The sequence below is a fragment of the Equus quagga genome, chromosome 1 (genome assembly GCF_021613505.1).
Source record: "Equus quagga isolate Etosha38 chromosome 1, UCLA_HA_Equagga_1.0, whole genome shotgun sequence".
In the NCBI taxonomy this organism is placed as follows: domain Eukaryota; kingdom Metazoa; phylum Chordata; class Mammalia; order Perissodactyla; family Equidae; genus Equus; species Equus quagga.
The window spans coordinates 82,168,665-82,189,427 of NC_060267.1; the positions used below are offsets into that span (position 1 = coordinate 82,168,665).

Sequence of the window (20,763 nt, forward strand, 5' to 3'; positions counted from 1 at the left end):
TAAATGTCAATCAAAGCAACCTTGAGATACCCTCCTCATACCTACTAAATTGGCAAACATCTTTAAAATAACCATCAAAAGTGAGGCTGTTGTGCTGAAACAGATACCCTCAATGCAGCAAGGTGACAATATAAATCTAATTCACCCATTTGGAAATCCACAAGACAAGTATGATGCAAGAGCCACAAAGTGTTCCTTCTCGGACACAGAGGTTTCTGGGGAGCTAGAAATGTTCTTGCTTGACTTGGGCAGTGGTTAGACTGTGTCAACTTTCTAACTATTCAGTAAACTCTGTGTTTTATGCATTCTTCCGTGTCTACAACAAAAAATGCTATGAGAAGAATTTCCTTTGCTTTTACCAATAAGTATCTCCTGGGAACTTGTTCTAAGGAAATACGCACAAAGAAGTTCTCCATAGCATTATCTAAAAAGCAAAACTGGAAACTACCTAAATGTCCACCAAAACAGCAAATTATAATAAAGGATATTCCGAGGTATTATAGTAATTCCAAAGACTTAGAGCATACTTTTGAAAGCACAATACAAAACAATGATTTGCAATCATCAATTGATACATTTGTGCAAGAGGATTAGAACAGAATATTAAAAATCGTTATGATAAAGGAGCTCTGGGTAATTTTCTCCATAAGTTTGTATTATCGTTAGATTACCTTGACAATAAAGAGAACAGAACATGCGGTTAAAATGCAAAGGACAGGAACATCCCTCTGGCAAGGACTACCCATGTCTAACCATAGAGTGATGATCAAACATTCGGCCCAAAAGGACTCAGAACACTTTAGATGTTTATAGGATACGGCAGGACAGGGAAGTCTAACAGAGGAAGAGCTGTATATAATTGGTCTTTCATTTGGCATCAATGCTCTGATATTCTGAAGTTATTTTTCTCCCAGTTAATGTAGACCCTAAGACAATCATGGAATTTATTGCAATATCTTATCAAGAACTTTATTGCGCATCATGGAGTTCCTAGCCTCAATCTTACAATGTTGGTGGGGAGACAAGGTATTCACCTGAATTTTGACAAATTTATGGATCAAGGGTGAAAGTTAATGGTTTGCCAATTGCAAAAGATCACACATGATAAATTGCCAAATGAATTGCACAACCACCTACCCTAGACAAAAATGCTGAGTCAGGCTGGGTGGGGGATGATGGTTAGCAGAGGCTCTGAAGACAGTGGGAGGTCAAAGGGCTCCTAAAGGCTGGCCTAGGACAGGTGGAAAGGAACATGAAGGGCTTTTCCATGAGGATGGGAGATGACCCAAAGTGCAGAGGCAGGAGAAGAAAGAGCAAGAACTTTTTGAAGAGATGAGTTGGGACTCATTTCATGTTAATGAATCTAGACACCCCCTGCTGGTGATAGGGAGTTATTAAGGTGGTTTGAACAGAGGAGCCACGTGCTCAAAGGAGTGGTTGGGAGATGCCCTGGAGGCAGAGTGTAAGAGGGCTTGATTGGGCACATGTAAGTGAAGGGGGAAGGCGTCAGTCCAGGTTTGGATTGAAGAGACTTGAAATAAGAAGAAAACGGGAAGGGAAACAGGGAATAACCCAGGACTGTGAAGGCTAAAAATTAGGTCCCAGCCTCATCCTCACCGCTTACTATTTCCCTAAGCAATTAGCCACTTTGCCAAGCCTCAGCTTTCTCAACTGTAAAACAGGAACGATCTGCCTATAACAGTACTGTCGGGATCAAAGGTACAGTGTGGTTAGTGACAAGGAGCCCTATAGATTTAAATTAAGAAAGAGCTAACTGCCGGGAGATGTGCTGACCAGAGGAAGGCAAAAGAGAGGAAGTGGATTCCAGAGTCTGGATCTTGCACAATGGTACCTTTCCCCCACATTTGCATCTGCTCGTGAAGGTCCCCAAAATTCCTTCCTTGCATTTTCCTTTTAAATTTATTGTTTTCCCTCCTGGATCTCATTCAGAAAGTGTTATATTGTTGGGCTTACACTCTAGAATATGCAGAAACAGTAAAAGAACAGAGCCACTTTAGATCACATGAGGGGCAGTTCCATTTCTACAAACACATTCTAAAACACACTTTCCAAAAAAACCTTGTGAACTGGATGGGGAAAGAAACCCAAGAAAATAGTCTTAACTACAGAATGCATTTTTAAGGAAATGCAGCTTTATTACTTTCAAGTACAAATGATAACGGGCTTGGCTGGCCAAATGTTGCCTAATGGAAGGAACCTGCTTTAATGTATAGATATATAGGATTTATAGTTAGCACAACCACTCATGGGTGAAAGAATGCTTCTATGATGCACAAAAATAATTTCTTGTCTTAGAAAGACATCTTGTTCCACCATCACTCCACTATTTGCTTAAGCGATCCCTTCCCCCACCCCAGACAGTTCAAATATACACTTCACACCTCATTCCTCCTAGACCACAACATACATCAAGTTAGTGAAACATGAGTTAATGGATTTTACCACATTGCTATAGATGTTGGATTGGTGAGACCAGCCTTTTTCGACCTGAGCATTCTCATCAAGAGTACCAAGTCTAAACTAGCGAAATATGTCTGTTCACAACGTGAGTATAGGGGCACCAAAAAATTGTGAGCTTGTACCATCTGAATTAATATTTTGCCAGATTTAAATATGCAAAACCATTTTTATTTGAGCAGATTCATGAAGAGTAGAAGTAGCTAGATTCTTTAAGCTGCAATAATTAGGCGGCTTTACACTGGTCAGGATTGTAATACCAACTTTAAGCAACTAAACCATTCTAGGGAAGACTGGAAATGCGTTGAATCAACTTGACAGCAAAACACCTTTTTGCACTGAACGTGGTCATTCAGCCTGATGGGAGTGCTGCAAAGACTATCCAGGAATCCACCTGAAGATTTATTCTGAAAAAAATTCCTAGAGCAGGCACAGGGGACTTCTGATTGGAGACACTGCCAAGGATGGCTAGTGAGCATTTCTGTCAAGAAGGCTAACCTGTTCTTTTCATCAGACACTCTATCTGCGGACTGCATACTTCTTGAGTGTCCTGGTTGTCTTAAATATCTTGGCAAGCACCAGCATAACCAGGTTGGAAAGCCATGTCAAGGGAATAGACCTAAATGGTTTCTCCCCTACCCTGACAACTCTGTATCCCTAAAGGCTAAGGTGACAGTGTGCCCTGCCCCAGACTGCATCCCAGAGCAGTGACTGGATTCTGCACACTTCCTACAGAGAAAGGCAAGTGGTTCTGACACCTAGGCCTGCAAGAGGCCCAGAAAGCTGGCAGAGAGCTGACGGGATGATCCACCTCTAGGCTCCCCAGGAGCCAGGGCACACAGTCACAGCTTCAAGGAGCTGGCTGGGCTTGCCAAAGCAATGTGTAAAGCCAGGCTCCACCATCCTCAGCTACTTCTGTTAGGTCAAAACGCCCAAGCTAACAGAATCAATTTTCTTCATGTCTAAAATAATACTGCTTCCAAAAGTATTTTTCTCCCTAAGATGTTTTACAGATGTAGAGCAGCAATCATTCTCCTGAGAGCAAATACTAGAAGGATTACATAATAATCCTCATTCACACTTTACTAAGCGTTTTCAACGGCCAGTACAATTTTTAAACAATAAAAACGAAACGCAAACTTTAAAATTTAAGAGCAATATTCCCCACCTTCCAGTTATGAAAAGCTATCCAAACCATGCACCTTCTGTGGAACTTTCCAGTCTAGCCCCTCCCCTGAAGGAAGACTTTCTTCCTGTTTCTCTGACAAGTCTAAAGGTCCGTGCAGGGCCAGTTTTAACAACACATCACTTCAAATAATGGCGTAGGAGGAAACTACTTTCCTTTAGAATGGGAACCACCTGCTACAAACCTTACACCCTCCCCACCCCCCACTCAGCTCCTTTGGATCCCTGTCCTCACTCTGGAGCCTGAAGTTATGGTACCTCTATGAACGTGAGAGGAGGGAAGCCCTTCACGTCCACCACCTCAGCGTCCTCAGGAAATCCAATGCTCATAAAGAAGGATGCAGTCCATCTGCTCCTGACCTAAGAATTTTTTAGAAATCAGAATATTCATAAAGAAGCGGCAAAGGCATTCCCTGGCCTCTGAGCTAAGGAAGCAGAAGACAGTGTGAGAAGACAACCCGTAACTCAATGAAAGGAGACTAAGCGCGTACAGCCGCACTTACCCCTACCCATTTCTCTCTCTCCCCATTTTGCTTGATTTTTTTAAAAGGATGATTTTTCCATTTTTATACGAGCTGGCAATAGTATGAATAAATGCAGCATCTAAAAAGCAATTAAATAAAATGCTCAGGTGAAATGAAGGCTCTGGGAGAAGGAATCAGTTAGGACTCCAACCACTGCCTCAAGCATTGCTGTCAAAATCCCCTGCACCAGGCACCACCTTATGGTAACTTTGGTTTTCAGCCCTGAAAATTGAAATGAGACATTCTATACAAGTTTCAGGTTTGTCATTTTAAAAAAGATTTTCCCCACAAATAGCTATAATTACTTGCCCTTTGAAGCTATTGGATAGATCTGAAAGTGAGGTGGGAGTAGGGATGGTCATTAGATCAGTAACCTCAGTTACTTGTTCAGGCTGGATGAAAAGGAGAGCCATTTACCCTTCTCACTGCCCAGAGTCTCCTGCGGCTCCTGCAAAATAGATTCCAGCTGCAATTCTGGTTCCGTTCCTTGGAGCATCAAGCAGAGCTCACGCACAGAACTCAGCGTGAGATGGATTAAACCCAGATTTGGGGGATGGAGGAAAATTTTGTTCCTTTACCTATTTCCTTAGAATCTCAACATGGATATTAACTAAACCTGTTCTTGAAACCAACCATTAAATCTCTAAAATATAAAGTTCCCAGCATTCAGGGGTCCACCGTCAGGCTCTGAGCTAATACAGACTACGAGAGCATGGGGTCTCCACTGCAGAGTTTGCATCTTTCTCAGCCAGCACCCCTTTCCTACCTTTAAGATAGATATGCTTCACACTAGAGTTGGCAAGAGGAATGAATAACCCACACTCCCAGGTACAGGTTCTCACCGGGGTTCAGTTCTCACTGTCATCTTCACACCGCTCTCCTATTGTTCCACAAATGCAATGCGGGGCGCCCCCCCCCCCACCCCCACAGCACCACGGTAAACCGCTGAAGAGCACATGATCTTCTCCTTCTGCTTGCTCCCTCTACTTTCTCTCTAACGTTTGTGACTATTATGCTGAAACATTTCCACTGCTGAATCACAGAATTACCGAGCTTTACAGGAATGAGAGGGTGGAGGAGACAAACTGGCAGCCTCTAGACAGGCTTTGTTCAGCCCACTGTATTTTAAATTATCTTCAATTAGTGGTCAACATTTTTGAAATCAGGGAATTTCAAATAAAAATCTGGATTTCTACTTCCTCCTGAAAAATCAGAAGACCTGCCACCACTGGGCTCGTTTCTGCTGACAGTGAGAGAGGATTAACTGCCCATGAGATAAGTTTCCCAGGGTTCACTCCTACCCCACGTGTCTCACTCATTTGTATTACCTGCATGGCTCCCTGGGCATTTGAGTTTGTGAACCCTAATCTAGGGCAATTCCTTCATCTTAAAGCTGAAGAAAATGAAGGCCCAGGGATGGGAAGTTAACCTGCCTGCGGCCACACATCAAGGGAGAGGCCAAAGAGGAAGCAAAGTGAGGTTCAGGTAGCTTTCTTTCTAATACAGCACTGCTGCTGCCTCTCTAGAGAACCGCGCCTCCACCAGCATTTCTTCCACCAATCATTTACATTTTCTAGGTGGAAAGTGTTATATTTTCCACATTCCCCTTTTATCCATCCTTTTCATATATTTTATTTCCTTATAGATAACAACTTTGTATCAATGATTTCATTTAAATATTATCTCCAACCCAAAAGAAACAATTAGGAATCAGACAAAACAGAAATAATCAACTTTTGCAGACCTCAGTAAACACAGGACCAGAAAGAATCTTAGAAATCACTTAGCTTAACACCTGGCTATACAGACAGGGAAAATGGGGTGCAGAGAAGCACTATGCCTGAGGTCGCAGGGTTCCCAGGTAACAGAGCCAGCCTTCAATCTCCCAGCTCAGTGCCCTTTTACTCTACCATGTCACTTCAGTGCAGGCAGCCAGGCAGTGGGGCACTGAGGCCCGGCTCGCTCCACATAGAAGCAAGAATTACAGAACTCCTTCACATCTTAGACATGGCCAACTTTGACTCTTGGTTTAGCATGAGTTCCAAACAATCAATTTATAGAAGTGGATTTGCACTCAAAGACAGACTTTCTCTGGAAGTGGTATTTGGTGACGAGTTCACGAGTGTCACGGGACTTGGTCTTTGTAACACTGGCTGCTGTGAAAGCTCAGCCCATGAGAGAGGAGCTGCTACAACATCATAGCACCTTTGCTTCAACTTCAAGAGAAAAAAGGCAATGGTAAAAAAGCTTTAATAGTAGACAATGTGTTTTTATAGGCAACCAATTAGCAGATTAATGAACCATTTAACTTTCTTTACTTAAAACCAATATTCAAGAAAGATGAACCCAAAATGCATCCTCATACTGACCAACAGAACTAAGTACAATGAAGTCAATGGTGTACCCCATTAGCATGCTGCACTGTAAGTCAATAAAACAAGCCCTCCCCCGCCCCGAGCCCTGGCCCCCTGGCAAACATAGGTAAATGATTGTGCACTGCGTGATGATACCATTAGGTGAGAACTTTGGTTCATGCAGTCGGCTGCCACAGAGGTTGCACTAAAACCCGCAGCCCCGGCACCCAAAGTCAGTCGGCCGTGGTAGCTCGTGGCGTCAGCCGTGCTCCTTCCACAACACCAAGTGAATACTGTGGTCAGGCATGCTGGTGGCAAAGACCAAGCCCGTGTCATTGTGCCCATCCAGTCCATTCAGCCAGGATGCTTCGCCTGCCAGGAAGCTTGAGCCTCTCTTGGATTTCCTGTACTCTGGCAGAGGCCAGCGGCTAATGAGGCTCTCTGTCCGCAAGTCCATGATATACAGGTAGCGGTTGTCAAACAGCAGGGCGAAGATATCTCCGAAGCCAAGCAAGGCCAAGTTTGCTATCTCAGGAGTCTTGATGACCCTGCAAGGATGACAGTTAGGAAACGTGAACCAGAGGGCAACTCTGCTTCTGCTTCTGCTACTAGAGTCTTTCCCAGGGACATTTAAAACCAATACAAAATTCATACAAATTTAGTTAAATAAAAGTTTTTGATAAAAAGGAAAATATGAGGACAAAAAACCTCAGCCTACCTAAAAGGGGGGGAAAGGGAAGGCAGCTTCATTATATGATAACAGAGGCACACAAGGAGAAAGGTTGTGTTTGGTAACCGTTTATAAAAGCACAAAATGCCCAGCCACGCTGGAAAGGATCTTAAAGATTCTCTCATTTAACATTCTCATTTCTGAGATGTGAAAACTGAAGTCCAGCCAGGGTAAACACTTTGGCTAAGGATTCACAACTATTCAGTCAGAACTACAACCCAAGACTAACTATTATCACTAGGTAAAAAATTTATTCATGAAATCCTAGAATGCTGGCCTAGGGGAACTCCTGGAGCCTAGAACAAAGACAGAAAACCAAGTGACAAGTGCTATTCTATGCAGTAGGGAGCAAACACACAGGCTCCTCTCAAAAAGCAGTGGAGGCTGAAAATATCACAAGTTTCCTAAATAATTCAGACACTTTAGTAGGTCCAGAAGAACCTGTTAGAGAAAACTCGGGGAGTTGGGAGCAGAGCCTTAACCTTCTCAGGTTGCCAGTTCCCAAACATTGATGACAAAGGCACAAAATGGGAAAGACCTAGCCACACAGCAGCACAGAAGAGAAAAAATTTAGTTTCCGTTGTCTACACTCGTAGTGAGAGGAAAAGGCTGACAAGAAAAGGTGAGGTCCTCCTTGGAGGCACTAGGTAAAGAGCTACGAGACAAGGGAAATACAAATCCTGCTCTGTGACAACATGGCCGGCCCCCGTGAGAGGCAAGTTTAGCCTATGTTTTAACAAGGACACTACCAACCAGCGTCTGTCCAAGGGGTCTACCTGAATGGGCAGAGCCTGGTAAGCAGGACAAGTAAGAAAGAGCTGAAGGAACTCAGCCGAGACAGGAGGAAAAGACTTGGTAGAGACAGGGAAACTAGACATGCCCATCACCTTTAGATAGTGAAGGATGCACAGGAGGTTACACCAGACATTATGAGCTCCAGCAGAGGCAACACGGCTCCAGGGCAAAGAGGGTTACACAGAGGCAGATTTCAGTTTGACGTCAGGAAGGGAGGGGATTTAGTAGTTAGCACCTGTTCCTCAGACCGAAACTGAACTTATTGGCCAAACCTGTTTCACTTCTTTATTTCCCTGGCTGCTCATTCACCCAGCTGCTCAAGCTAGGAAACATGGCAACTATCCAACTCTCCTCCTTCTTAGATCTTATTCAATCACCAAGATCTACTGATTTTACCTCCCAATGTTTCCTCTTATTTATTCACTACTATCTGAATTGCCACAACTCTGATCTGAGCCATCTTTTTTAAAATTTTTTATTCAGATTATGATAGTTTACAACCTTGTGAAATTTGAGTTGTACATTATTATTTGTCAGTCGCGTTGTAGGTGCACCACTTCACCCTTTGTGCCCAACCCTCACGCCCCCTTTCCCCTGGTAGCCACTAATCTGTTCTCTTTGATTACACGTTTAACTTTCACATATGACACATGGAGTGATACAGATTGTCTTTCTCTATCTGGCTTATTTCACTTAACATAATACCCTCAAGGTCCATCCATGTTGTTGTGAATGGGACGACTTTATTCTCTCTTATGGCTGAGTAGTATTCTATTGTGTATATATATATATATATACCACATCTTCTTTATCCAATCATCAGTTGATGGGCACTTAGGTTGCTTCCACGTCTTGGCTATTGTAAATAATGCTGCGATGAACATAGGGGTGCATGGGACTTTTGGAGTTGCTGATTTCAAGTTCTTTGGATAGATACCCAGTAGTGGGATGGCTGGGTCTTATGGTATTTCTATTTTTAATTTTTTGAGAAATCTCCATATTGTTTTCCATGGTGGCTGCACCAGTTTGCATTCCGACCAGCAGTGTATGAGGGTTTCTTTTTCTCCATAACCTCTCCAACATTTGCTACTTTTTGTTTTGGTTGTTTTTGCCATTCTAATGGGTGTAAGGTGATATCTTAGTGTAGTTTTGATTTGCATTTCCCTGATGATCAGTGATGATGAACATCTTTTCATGCGCCTATTGGCCATCTGTATATCTTCTTTGGAGAACTGTCTATCTCTCCTGCCCATTTTTTGATTGGGTTGTTTGATTTTTTGTTGTTGAGTTGTGTGAGTTCTTTGTATATTATGGAGATTAACCCTTTTGTCGGATATATGACCTGCAAATATTTTTTCCCAGTTAGTGGGCTGTTTTTTTGTTTCAGTCCTGTTTTCATCTGCCTTGAAGAAGCTCTTTAGTCTGATGATGTTCCATTTGTTTATTCTTTTGTTTCCCTTGTCTGAGAAGACATGGTGTCCAAAAAGATCCTTTTAATACTGACATCAAAGAGTGTACTGCCTATATTTTCTTCCAGAAGCCTTATGGTTTCAGGTCTTACCTTTAGGTCTTTGATCCATTTTGAGTTAACTTTTGTGAATGGTGAAAAAGAATGGTTAATTTTCATTCTTTTACATGTGGCTTTCCAGTTTTCCCAGCACCATTTGTTGAAAAGACTTTCTTTTCTCCATTGTATGCCCTCAGCTCCTTTGTCAAAGATAAGCTGTCCATAGATGTGTGGTTTTATTTCTGGGCTTTCAATTCTGTTCCATTGATCTGTGCACCTGTTTTTGTACCAGTACCATGCTGTTTTGATTACTGTAGCTTTGTAGTATGTTTTGAAGTCAGGGATGCCTCCAGCTTTGTTCTTTTTTCTCAGGATTGCTTTAGCAATTCGGGGTCTTCTGTTGCCCCAAATGAATTTTAGGATTCTTTGTTCAATTTCTGTAAAGAATGTCATTGGGATTCTGATTGGGATGGCATTGAATCTGTAGATTGCTTTAGGTAGTATGGACATTTTAACTGTGTTTATTCTTCCAATCGAGGTGCATGGAATGTCTTTCCATCTCTTTATGTCTTCAATTTCCTTCAGGAAGGTCTTGTAGTTTTCGGTGTATAGGTCTTTCACTTCCTTAGTTAAATTCACCCCAAGGTATTTTATCTTTTTTGTTGCGATTGTGAATGGTATTGTGTTCTTGAGTTCTTTCTGTTAGTTCGTTATTAGAGTATAGAAATGCTACTGATTTATGTAAGTTGATTTTATACCCTGCAACTTTGCTGTAGTTGTTGATTATTTCTAATAGTTTTCCAATGGATTCTTTGGAGTCTTCTATATATAAGATCACGTCGTCTGCAAACAGCGAGAGTTTCACTTCTTCCCTCCCTATTTGGATTCCTTTTATTCCTTTCTCATGCCTAACTGCTCTGGCCAAAACCTCCAGTACTATGTTGAATAAGAGTGGCGATAGAGGGCATCCTTGTCTCGTTCCTGTTCTCAGGGGGATGGCGCTCAGTTTTTGCCCATTGAGTATGATGTTGGCTGTGGCTTTGTCATATATGGCCTTTATTATGTTGAGGTAATTTCCTTCTATCCCCATTTTCTTCACAGTTTTTATCATAAATGGCTGTTGGATCTTGTCAAATGCTTTCTCTGCATCTACTGAGATGATCATGTGGTTTTTATTCCTCAATTTGTTGATGTGGTGTATCACGTTGACTGATTCGCGGATGTGGACCCATCCCTGTGTCTCTGGTATGAATCCCACTTGATCATGATGTATGATCCTTTTGATGTATTGCTGAATCTGGGTTGCCAAAATTTTCTTGAGAATTTTTGCATCTATGCTCATCAGCAATATTGGCCTGTAGTTCTCCTTTTTCCGTGGTGTCCTTGTCAGGCTTTGGTATCAGAGTGATGCTGGCCTCGTGGAATGTGTTAGGAAGTGTTCCATCCTCCCTAATTTTTTTTGAATAGCTTGAAAAGTATATGTATTAAATCCTCTCTGAAAGTTTGGTAGAATTTCCCAGGAAAACCGTCTGGTCCTGGGGTTTTATTCTTTGGGATGCTTTTGATTGCTGTTTCAATCTCTTTCCTTGTGATTGGTCTGTTCAGATCGTCTGTTTCTTTTTGACTTAGCTTTGGGAGGTTGTAAGAGCCTAAGAATTTATCCCTTTCATCTAGGTTATCCATTTTGTTGGCATATAGTTTTTCATAGTATTCTCTTATAATCTATTGTATTTCTGCGGAGTCTGTTGTTATTTCTCCTCTTTCATTTCTGATTTTGTCTATTTGAGCTTTCTCTCTCTTTTTTCTTTCTAAGTCTGGCTAGGGGTTTGTCAATTTTATTAATCTTCTCAAAGAACCAGCTCTTTGTTTCATTGATCCTTTCTACCGCCTTTTTTGTTTCAATAGCATTTATTTCTGCTCTGATTTTTATTATTTCTCTTCTTCTGATGACTTTGGGCTTTTTTTGTTCTTCTTTCTCTAATTCAGCTAGGTGTATTTGAGACTGCTTATTTGGGATTTTTCTTGTTTGTTAAGGTGTGCCTATATTGCGATGAATTTCCCTCTTGATACAGCTTTTGCTGTATCCCATGTGAGTTGGTATGGCATGTTATTTTCATTTGTCTCCAGATTTTTTTGACTTTTTAATTTCTTCAATGATCCATTGCTTGTTCAATAGCATATTTTAGCAAGACATCATCTTTTGCTTGCACTACTGCCAACTGTTTTCAACTGGTCTCCCCACATCTAGTCTTAGATCCTTTCAATCAGTTAACCTCACACTAAAATCTAATCCTACTGGTACCTCATTTAAACTTTTAAACTCTTCAGTGGCTCTCTATGGCATTCACATCTCCAGCGACACTGGCCTTTCTCAAATGCAGCAGGTTCCTTCATCTCAGGGCCTTCGAATAGACTGGTCTCGCAGTCTACAATGCTCCTCACTGCACACTCACTGCTGGCATTTACTTAATGCATATACTCATCCTTTAGAGCTTAGCCTGAATCTCTTCCTCAAAGAAGCCTTCCCTTACTCCTCAAACTAGGTGGGGTCTCAAAGTCCCCCACAGTATGTTGCTCTTAGCCCAACCACTGAAACATCTGTATGTAATTAGTTGTTTAATATCAGTCTTCCCTCTCGCTGGTTAGTAATTTGCTTGGGTTTGGTAAGTATTTCTGATGGTTCCCAATATACAGCACAAAATGCCTGACATACAGGCAGGTGCTCAATAAATACCTGCTAATGAATAGAACAGTGGTGCAATGAACATGAGGAAATAAAAATTCCTACAAAAGAGATCCAAAGGAAACTGGGACAAACAGCAAGAAAGTCTATTTAGTCCCACATCGTCAATGCCAAGCAGGAAATAACCAGAAACTTAGAAAACTGGGTGGCTAGGGAATAGGATTTAAGCTGGTGAAGATGAGCTGACTCCAAAGCCTGGAGCACAAATAAGTTGCAGAACAGAATACAGGTCTTGACAGGCTCACAGCCCCCCTTATTTTGATTTCTTTAGAACTGTAAACAGACATCCCTGCTGTGCAGTCTGGGCCCTTGAACCTAAATAACCCTGCCTGCTGTTCTGAGATAACTAGCTCAAGAGATTGCATCATATCTTAGCTCTATTGAGCAAAATGCTGCCATCTGCACTTTGCTTCTTTTCAATTAGCTTCAAAGCATAAGTAGCCCTACCTGGTCCCAGCAACTGAGGCCATAGGATTGTACTAAGATTTCAAAAGAGGTTGATTTATTTGCATTTGGAGTGGAGAAAACCAAGAGATAAAACAGCCCCTTTTCAAAGAAATAGCCTTAACCTAGCACTTCCTAGCAGCAAACAATCTTGCAGGTTTATTTTTTAAAGCTAGTGTATCCAAACACCAAAAACAAACAGAATTTTCATCTGGGACTCTAGACTCTATACGCCATTCGGAGTAAGCAGCACACATGAGAAAGGTAAATGCAGGGTCAAATTAAAACCTTTAGAGACTCTTAAGCATTAAAAAGATTATAATATCTATACTACACCTTGCCTTTGCATGCCTCCCTCCCCTATTTTAATTCAAAACAAAAACAATACGAAATTGTAAAGGAACTGATTTTCCCATTATGACTACCTGGATTTTTTCTTTGCAAAGTTATCAAGTTCTTTCAAAAGCTCTTTCTCTCTGGCTTGCTGGTCCCTTAAGCATATGCCTGTTGGATGATCCAGACATGGCTGGCTGGCTGCTGGACTAGGGTGAGCCGTGGAATGCTGGACAAGGCCCCTACTCTCTCTTGGCTTCAGTTTCCGCATCTATAAAATGAAGAGCTTGGACTAACATTTTCTAGGATCCGTTCTGGTCTTTTTTTCTCAAAGTATAATTATCAATCAGTTCTAGAAAGGATCCTGACAGCTTGGAAACCTAATTGGTTAGAAATGAAGGTCTGACACCTGGGAGACATAAGTGGGGTTGTAACTTTATGACTAGAGAGACAGGGCCTGCCAAAGCCCTGTTGGCTAGTATGATCAATCCCATACAAGTTGACCTCAAACAGTCATGCAAAAAAACAATGAAGAGAACATTCAATTTTCTGTACTCCCCCAAGCCAGCATTTCCTGAAACCATGCTGTGGAACACTAAATCTGTGAGCTGTTAACAGGTGTTCCTCAAAAAAAGGGCTTTGTGCACAGTAAGTGTGAGGTACAGTGAGTTAAATTCAAACAGGTTTCTTTACGCAGGGGTTCTCAGAGCTATCAGTAACAGAGCTCTGCCAGGTCCTGTGCTAGGTCCTCATTACAGGCATTTCACTTAATCTTCACTTTATTGGTGAGGAAATTGAGGCAGAGAGAGGTTAAGAAACTTACATAAAATCATACAGTTCCTAAGAGATGGCACCAAGTCTTAAACCAAGGTTTGTGTATCACCAAGGTAAGTTCTCTGAAGCACCATATGGCACTGGCTTCCATCAGGCTCTGATGTGCTAAGAGACACCGCCAATCTCTAAGAGGGGTCTACAGCATGCAGTGAATCACAAAATTACTTGTCTATCGATCTCTTATGTATTTCTTTGGAGAGAAACCTTGTAAGTTGTATTTTTCTCTAAATACCTCTGTCTTTTTACTAGTCAACAGAAGGTCATTTGATGCCTCAAGGTAAAATTTCAACTGACAAGGAAATAGAACGTAAAATGTTAGAACTAGAAATCTGAAGATCTTTTCACCCAAGCCCCTCATTTCCCAGAAAAGGATGTTAAATTCTGAAAGGGGGAGTGACTCAGAGTAAGGAGAGGGACCAGAACCTCAATATTCTAGGTTCTAGCACGTAACTCTTTCTGATTACTGCTATGTGTGAGATTTTCAGCATATAACCCTCTCTTTAACTGATGTAGTAAACAGTTCCCAAAAGCAAGTTATTGACTAATTTATCCAAATATTTAGTCTTGTCTTTACTACTAAACTGCAACAAAATAAAGAGACCGCAACACTGTCAGAGGAAACCTTACCTGAGAATATCATAACTGGCAAAGTCCCACTGGTAGAGACCCAGTGCCGAACTACAGACGATGTATTTGCCATCAAAGTGAAGTCTGGGCTGCAGGCAGATACTTCTATCCTCAGAGACAGACAATGTCTTCAAGCACTTGCAGTTGATTTCTCTCCCAATTGGCCAAATCTACAGATAAAAGACAGTTAGGAAAGATGACAGATGATATCACCATAGAAAAGCTTGTCCTTAAACAACGTGGCTTGTGTTGCTGACATCAGATACAAAGTGAAGTAAAGTGGAAAGACTGCAGGTTTTACAGTCGAGGGATGGGTTCAAGCTCCAATTCTGCAGCAATGTGCCATGTAATCTTGGGTAAAAAACTTAACCTCTCTGAACCTCAGTTCCCACAATGAGGATAATGCCTACTACGTGGAACAGTGCAATAAGAATGTATGTAACAGTGCTCTGTAAACCTTTTGTAAATTGTTTTTATTATTACAGAAGTAAATGTTTATTTTTTTTTTTGAGGAAGATTAGCCCTGAGCTAACATCTGCTGCCAATCCTCCTCTTTTTGCTGAGGAAGACTGGCCCTGAGCTAACATCCATGCCCATCTTCCTCTACTTTATACGTGGGACACCTACCACAGCATGGCTTGCCAAGTGGTGCCATGTCCACACCCGGGATCCGAACTGGCAAACCTCACGCCACTGAAGCGAAACGTGCGCACTTAACCACTACGCCGCCAGGCCGGCCCCCAAATGTTTATGTTTTCATAGTTTAGATCTAAGAATTGAGGAGTAGGAGACGCGTGTCTTAAGAAAACAGAATGTACTGAAGATAAATTTCTGCAGTTTTTTTTTCTTCATTTACAAATCAGGGTTAGAAACTGCCTAGAACATAGAAATAACAGGTAATTCTCTTTTCAGTGTTTTAAAGATGGCTTGGACTAAGACATTTCTGCCTCCCTTGAAATATTCCCCCTTTGCCACACCATTTTAATTTTTAAAATTTTGCCAGGTTTTCTTTGTTGAGACAGACTGATGGAGAAGAAACCCTCACCTTGATCTCATACTTGTCCGCACTTAAGAGGATGTAGTCTCCAGGGCTGTGCAAGAGAGACTTGACTTTGCACTTCTGCAAGACCACCTAGAAATGGAAACATCTGTGTTACGGAAGATCCTTTCAATGCTACTCCTATATTGCTTTTAAAAAAATTGAAAATATGAAACGATACGGTATCCTAGAATAGCTAAGTTATAACTCTATGGCCAAGTTAACTTCTACTAAGAGTTTACTACAACCAGATTCTCTACATTATCAGCAGGATCTAAAAGTGTCTAATGTTGGCAGTATTTAATCTTAGCTTCAGTCTGGAAGCAGACATTAGGAACGATTTTAAAAATGATAAAATGTGACTTTATAGAAAGTGTGAGGAACAGGAAAGAAAAAAGTCTGCAGACACAGGAGATACAAGTGATCTGTTTTCATAAGCATGTGCATTATAAAGGAAGAAGCACTGGGCCTGGGACCAGAATCTGCCATATATTGACTTTGCAAACTGGGGCAGTACCATCTAATCTCTTTGCTTCTCAGTTTCCTCACCTTTCAAATAGGGGATGAGGCACTTATCTCACGTAACTGCAGTGAAAATGAAACAAAGCCATTAAATAACCGTAACGGTAATGAACATTCCATTGGCACGTGGGATCTGTAAACACTAGGTTCTAGTTATTTTTGTAATAAATCAGCATGATGTGACAGGGGAGGCCAGACTCACTCATTCAAAATCCTGGGTTGCAGGTTCAACTGAAACTGACAGACATGCTACCAGGTGCCAGGCACCTTGTTGGGTACTGTCCCATCACCTCATTTAATATTCACAGAAACATTGAGGAGATGATGAAACTGAGGCCCGGAAGGGAGGAGTAACTTGTCTAAGACATCACAGTCAGTGTCCTGGCCCCAAGCCCACTGTTTTTAACCCAACACCAAATTGTCTGACATAACTTTTCTATTTAAATATTGAATGTGCCCAATACAGAATTATTTCTTTTCCCAATTTCTTTATTGGTAAAATACACATAACATAAAATGTACTATCTTAACCACTTTTAAGTGTACAGTTCAGTGGTATTATTGATCTTCTTACAAACTGCTCTCCTTTTAGCTCTGCCTATTTCAGAAAGACACAATTACCCATCCAATCTAAAACCCACTAGCCATCTCTGATTCTTTCTTCTTTGTTCCTCGTGAGTCAGTGGGTTCAGCTGGCTTTACCTTGAAGACATATCCTTCATGGGCGCCCTTCTCTTTCTTTACTGCCACTCAAGTCCAAGCCATGGGTACCTTTTGCTCAGACTACTGCAAAAGCCTAACTGGCCACCCTGTGTCCACTTGTGCCCCACTCAAATCCACTTTTCACTCAGCAATTATCTTCTTAAAATATAAATCACACAAGACCCTTGCTTAGAACTGCTTCCTACTATACTTAGAATGTCTATAAAATCCTTAACAGTGCCAAGTAAGGCATACATGAGGGCCACCCCTCCCCCAACTACATCACAGCTCCGCTGGCCTTCCAGGGCATCAAACTTGTCAGGTTCTTTCCCACCGCAGGGCCTGTGCAGATACTGCACCCTCTGCAATAGTCCACTACTTTTACACAGCTACCCCCAATTTATTCTTCATGTTTTGTCCCTTCTCAAGAAGCTTTCCCTGAATGAATGAAATTGGATACCTTCCTAGACTTTCTCACAGAACACTGCACTTCTCCTTCATAGCACTGAACACAATTTGTAACTATACATTTATTTGTGATTTTACTGTTAAAATAACTATTTCTCCTACTAGGCTAACACTCGTGTCAGGCCTGGGTCTGTTTTGTTCACTCCTGCATCCTTGGGCCCTCACAGAATGGCATGGTAAGCTCAAGAACAGTTTCTGCATGGCATTTCCATTATTAATATTGCATCTAATCCTCACAGCAATCTTTTCTTGAAAACTAGAAAACATCACAATGTTCTTTTAAAGATTCTGTAGATTTTCCTTTGTCCCATTTCTTGTAATCATTTTCTTTTTCAAAATAAAAACTGCTTTTCTGATTAAAAAAGAAATATGCTTAGCCTAAAGGGAAAAAAGCACCCACAATTCCAAGAAATAATCATCTTCAACATTTTGGTGCATAAACACACTCAGAAACTGATATCATACATAGTTTTTTGTATGTAAACCTGTTTTATTTGCTCCCTCTACCCACCTAATGTATTGTGGGCACCTTTCCATGTCCAAAGTTATTCACTTGTTAAAACTGTTTACCAAGTGTCTTTTACGTGTTGGTCACTGTTGTACATCATCATGCTTTGTGGTTGCATCCATTCCATCTTATGGCTCACCTACCACTTATAAGGCAGCGTCTACCATCCTCCACTCCACCCACAGCTCCCCCACCCCCACAAAGCCTGACGTCCAGATTTCTTCTGTAAGTCTTCCTACCTTGGTGACCCATTCCGTGTGCCCAGTGAGTGTGTTCAGGCACGTCCCAGCAGATAAAGCCCATACTTTCACAGTGAAGTCTGCAGAGCCACTCACCAAGATATCCAGTTCATCATTGTAATCGACGCTAAACACTAGTATACATAACACACACAAAGTTAAAACATGCCTCTGTCTGAGGGGCTTTATAATAGAGTTCAATAATGTTTATTCTCCCTAGCTGTCCAACTGTATTGCTCAGCCAGAGCTACCATAAGAATGGTCCCACTCAGCTAGCAATTCTATGATAAAAAAAAATAGCCATTTCAAAATTCTCATTATTATTATAGCTTATTATGCTAAGGATGGAAAGTGTCTGGATTAATACACTCTATTAAACTTGTGTTAGCTTCAAAGTGAGAGGCAAAACCAGTGTTGGAAATAATGGCATTTCTTCTTAGGACTGATGCCTGATACTACACAAACTTATCTAGCTTATGAAGGGAAAACAGAACACAGGTGGCCCTACTTAGATTTGCACTATTTATTGCAGTGAGGCAAAATGTCAAGAATATAAGCTGCAAAACAACGCCCATATTCAAGAAAAGCCAGTGTAATGAGAACAACAAAATAAAACACAAAGATCTCAAAGGTCAGACTAAGCCACTGTCTCAAAACTAACTGAATTTCTTCACAGCTATACCCCCAGCACCTAAAATGGTGCCTGAGTATGGCAAGTGCTCAAGTATTTGTTTCTAAATGTCTGCCAAATTCTAAAGGAACACTGGGGACCTAGAGATGAAGACACTGGTCTTTTCTTTAAGGAACTCAATCTAAGTGAGGGGTGGAGGAGGAAGTCCAAAAAAAATAAATGTTTACCTCTTGCTAGGGAAACACCAAGGAGAATGACTAACTCTGCCCAGGGGTATCAGGGAGGACTTCAGGGAAGAGGCGATATTGGAGATGGGCCCTGAAGGATGAGTAGAGTTTATCAAGAAAAGAAAGAGAATACTGCAGGTAGAGGGAGCAAAGGCATGGAGTTAGGAAAAGCCACAGCAATGTCCAGGGAACAGCAAGGAGAAAGTTTTTTAGAGCAGGGTTCTCAGTTGATCAGGTATAAAATCACCTGGAAGTCAATGTATACCTTGACACTGTGGAACAGTACACTCAGTTTAATATACAAGTTCCATGATAATTCATATATCTTCAAATATTGATTTCTATAACAAATGAGTGGTAACATAGCAGACTGAGGAAAAATGTATAGGATGACAGACAAAATGGCAAAAAAGCCTGTTTTTAGCAATCGAACAGCTAGGTTTACTTCAAAGAATTACTGAGTACCAGGTACAGTGCAAGGAACTCAGGACCTAAGAGTGAACAAGACAGGCAGGCTCCCTGTGCTTTGGAGCTTACAGCCTGGTGGGGAAATCATGAGATGATCATACTTACTTGTACGATGAGAGTTAGGACAGAAATGCAGGTTACTGGGAAACCTACAGCAGAGAGACCAACCTGTTGAGGGAGTCCAGGAAGGCCACTCATAAAATGCGAGGCTTAAGAGCACAGATGGTGTCTCTCAGGGGCTAATGCGGTGGGTAAATGGGCAAAAGGAAGAAGGGAGCTGCTGCACAAGAGGCTGGGGAACAGCTCAGCATGCTTTCTGCACAAAGCCCCAAAATACAGTGCAGCAGAGGGCGAGAGCAGGTCTTGAGGTTATATTCAAAGGACAAGTTTTTGCAAACCAAGCCTGCTGTAAAATTATTAGGAAATCTTCAGGGATCGGTTTCTTTCATCTTATCTCTAGGCAGTAGCTTGTTTTAACAATTGTCAATCAAGCTCCAATTTGACAGAATATGTGTAGATCACACAATCTGGAAACCACTGTCACTCCAAAGGATTTTCAGCCTTAATTCTACAAATGAAGTAGACAGAATTTACAAGTGTAGGACTTAGTCAATTTGAAGTATGGAATCTGATAAAAGCAAAGGGGACTGACTGTCCAACAGCATAAAAATGAAATAGGAGAGAAGAGTTTTTAAACGGGACAAAGCAAAGCAAAATTAGGGAAAAAATTCCAAATAAGAACTTGAATAAAGGGATTAACTGCCGTGACTGAGAAAGAATAGATAAGAAAGACAGGTTAAGTTATAAAACAAAACAAAAAAGAGAATCACATTCTTGACTTCTGGCTTCAAGGCACAAGGTTAAACTAAGTCCAGAAACCCTTGAAAAAGGGCAACCCACCCGCCCCTGTGTGCCCCCGGAAGTGCTGGGTCCTGCTTCCAGAACTCCATTCCCAGCAGGCCACAGTGTTGTCAAAGGAGCCTGTCACAAGCTTCTGCTCATCAAACTTCACAGCTGCACAAGTGTGGGTCTGGATGCCATAAACGCACTGCCCTGTGCTCACATCCCACAGTTTTGCAGACAAGTCATCTGACCCTTCAAGAGAAAAACAGGGAGGTTAGTAAGAAAACAAACACTAATGAAGGAAAATCAATCCCCAACCATGGTATTCTTAAAGAAGAAACTTAACGGTCACCCTGCCTAGCACTCTCACTTTATAGCTGAAAAAACCAAAGCATGGAGCGGGTAACACAACTTGCTCAGGGTCACCAAAATGGTGTTAACGGCACAGCGACTAAATGCAAGCTTTTTGGTATAGTCCTTTTCCCTTAATTTTCCAGGGTACAGAGGAATCTTAGACTGAAGCATCCTTTGGTGCTTCCACTTCTAAAATATCATAAATCTT

General features: G+C 41.5%; 1 protein-coding gene across 1 annotated transcript in view; it reads right to left on the minus strand.

Moving 5' to 3' along the window:
- Nucleotides 1-6,419: 6,419 nt before the first annotated feature.
- The window catches only part of FBXW2 (F-box and WD repeat domain containing 2), a 30,460-nt gene continuing 16,116 nt past the window's right edge, over nt 6,420-20,763 (minus strand). The window contains exons 4-8 of the mRNA XM_046656813.1: nt 20,259-20,453; nt 18,033-18,166; nt 15,600-15,686; nt 14,555-14,724; nt 6,420-7,089 (exon numbers count right to left, since the gene is read on the minus strand). Of these exons, the coding sequence (XP_046512769.1) occupies nt 6,801-7,089; nt 14,555-14,724; nt 15,600-15,686; nt 18,033-18,166; nt 20,259-20,453 (875 nt within the window). The 3' untranslated portion in view covers nt 6,420-6,800. The remainder of the gene's footprint in view (nt 7,090-14,554; nt 14,725-15,599; nt 15,687-18,032; nt 18,167-20,258; nt 20,454-20,763) is intronic.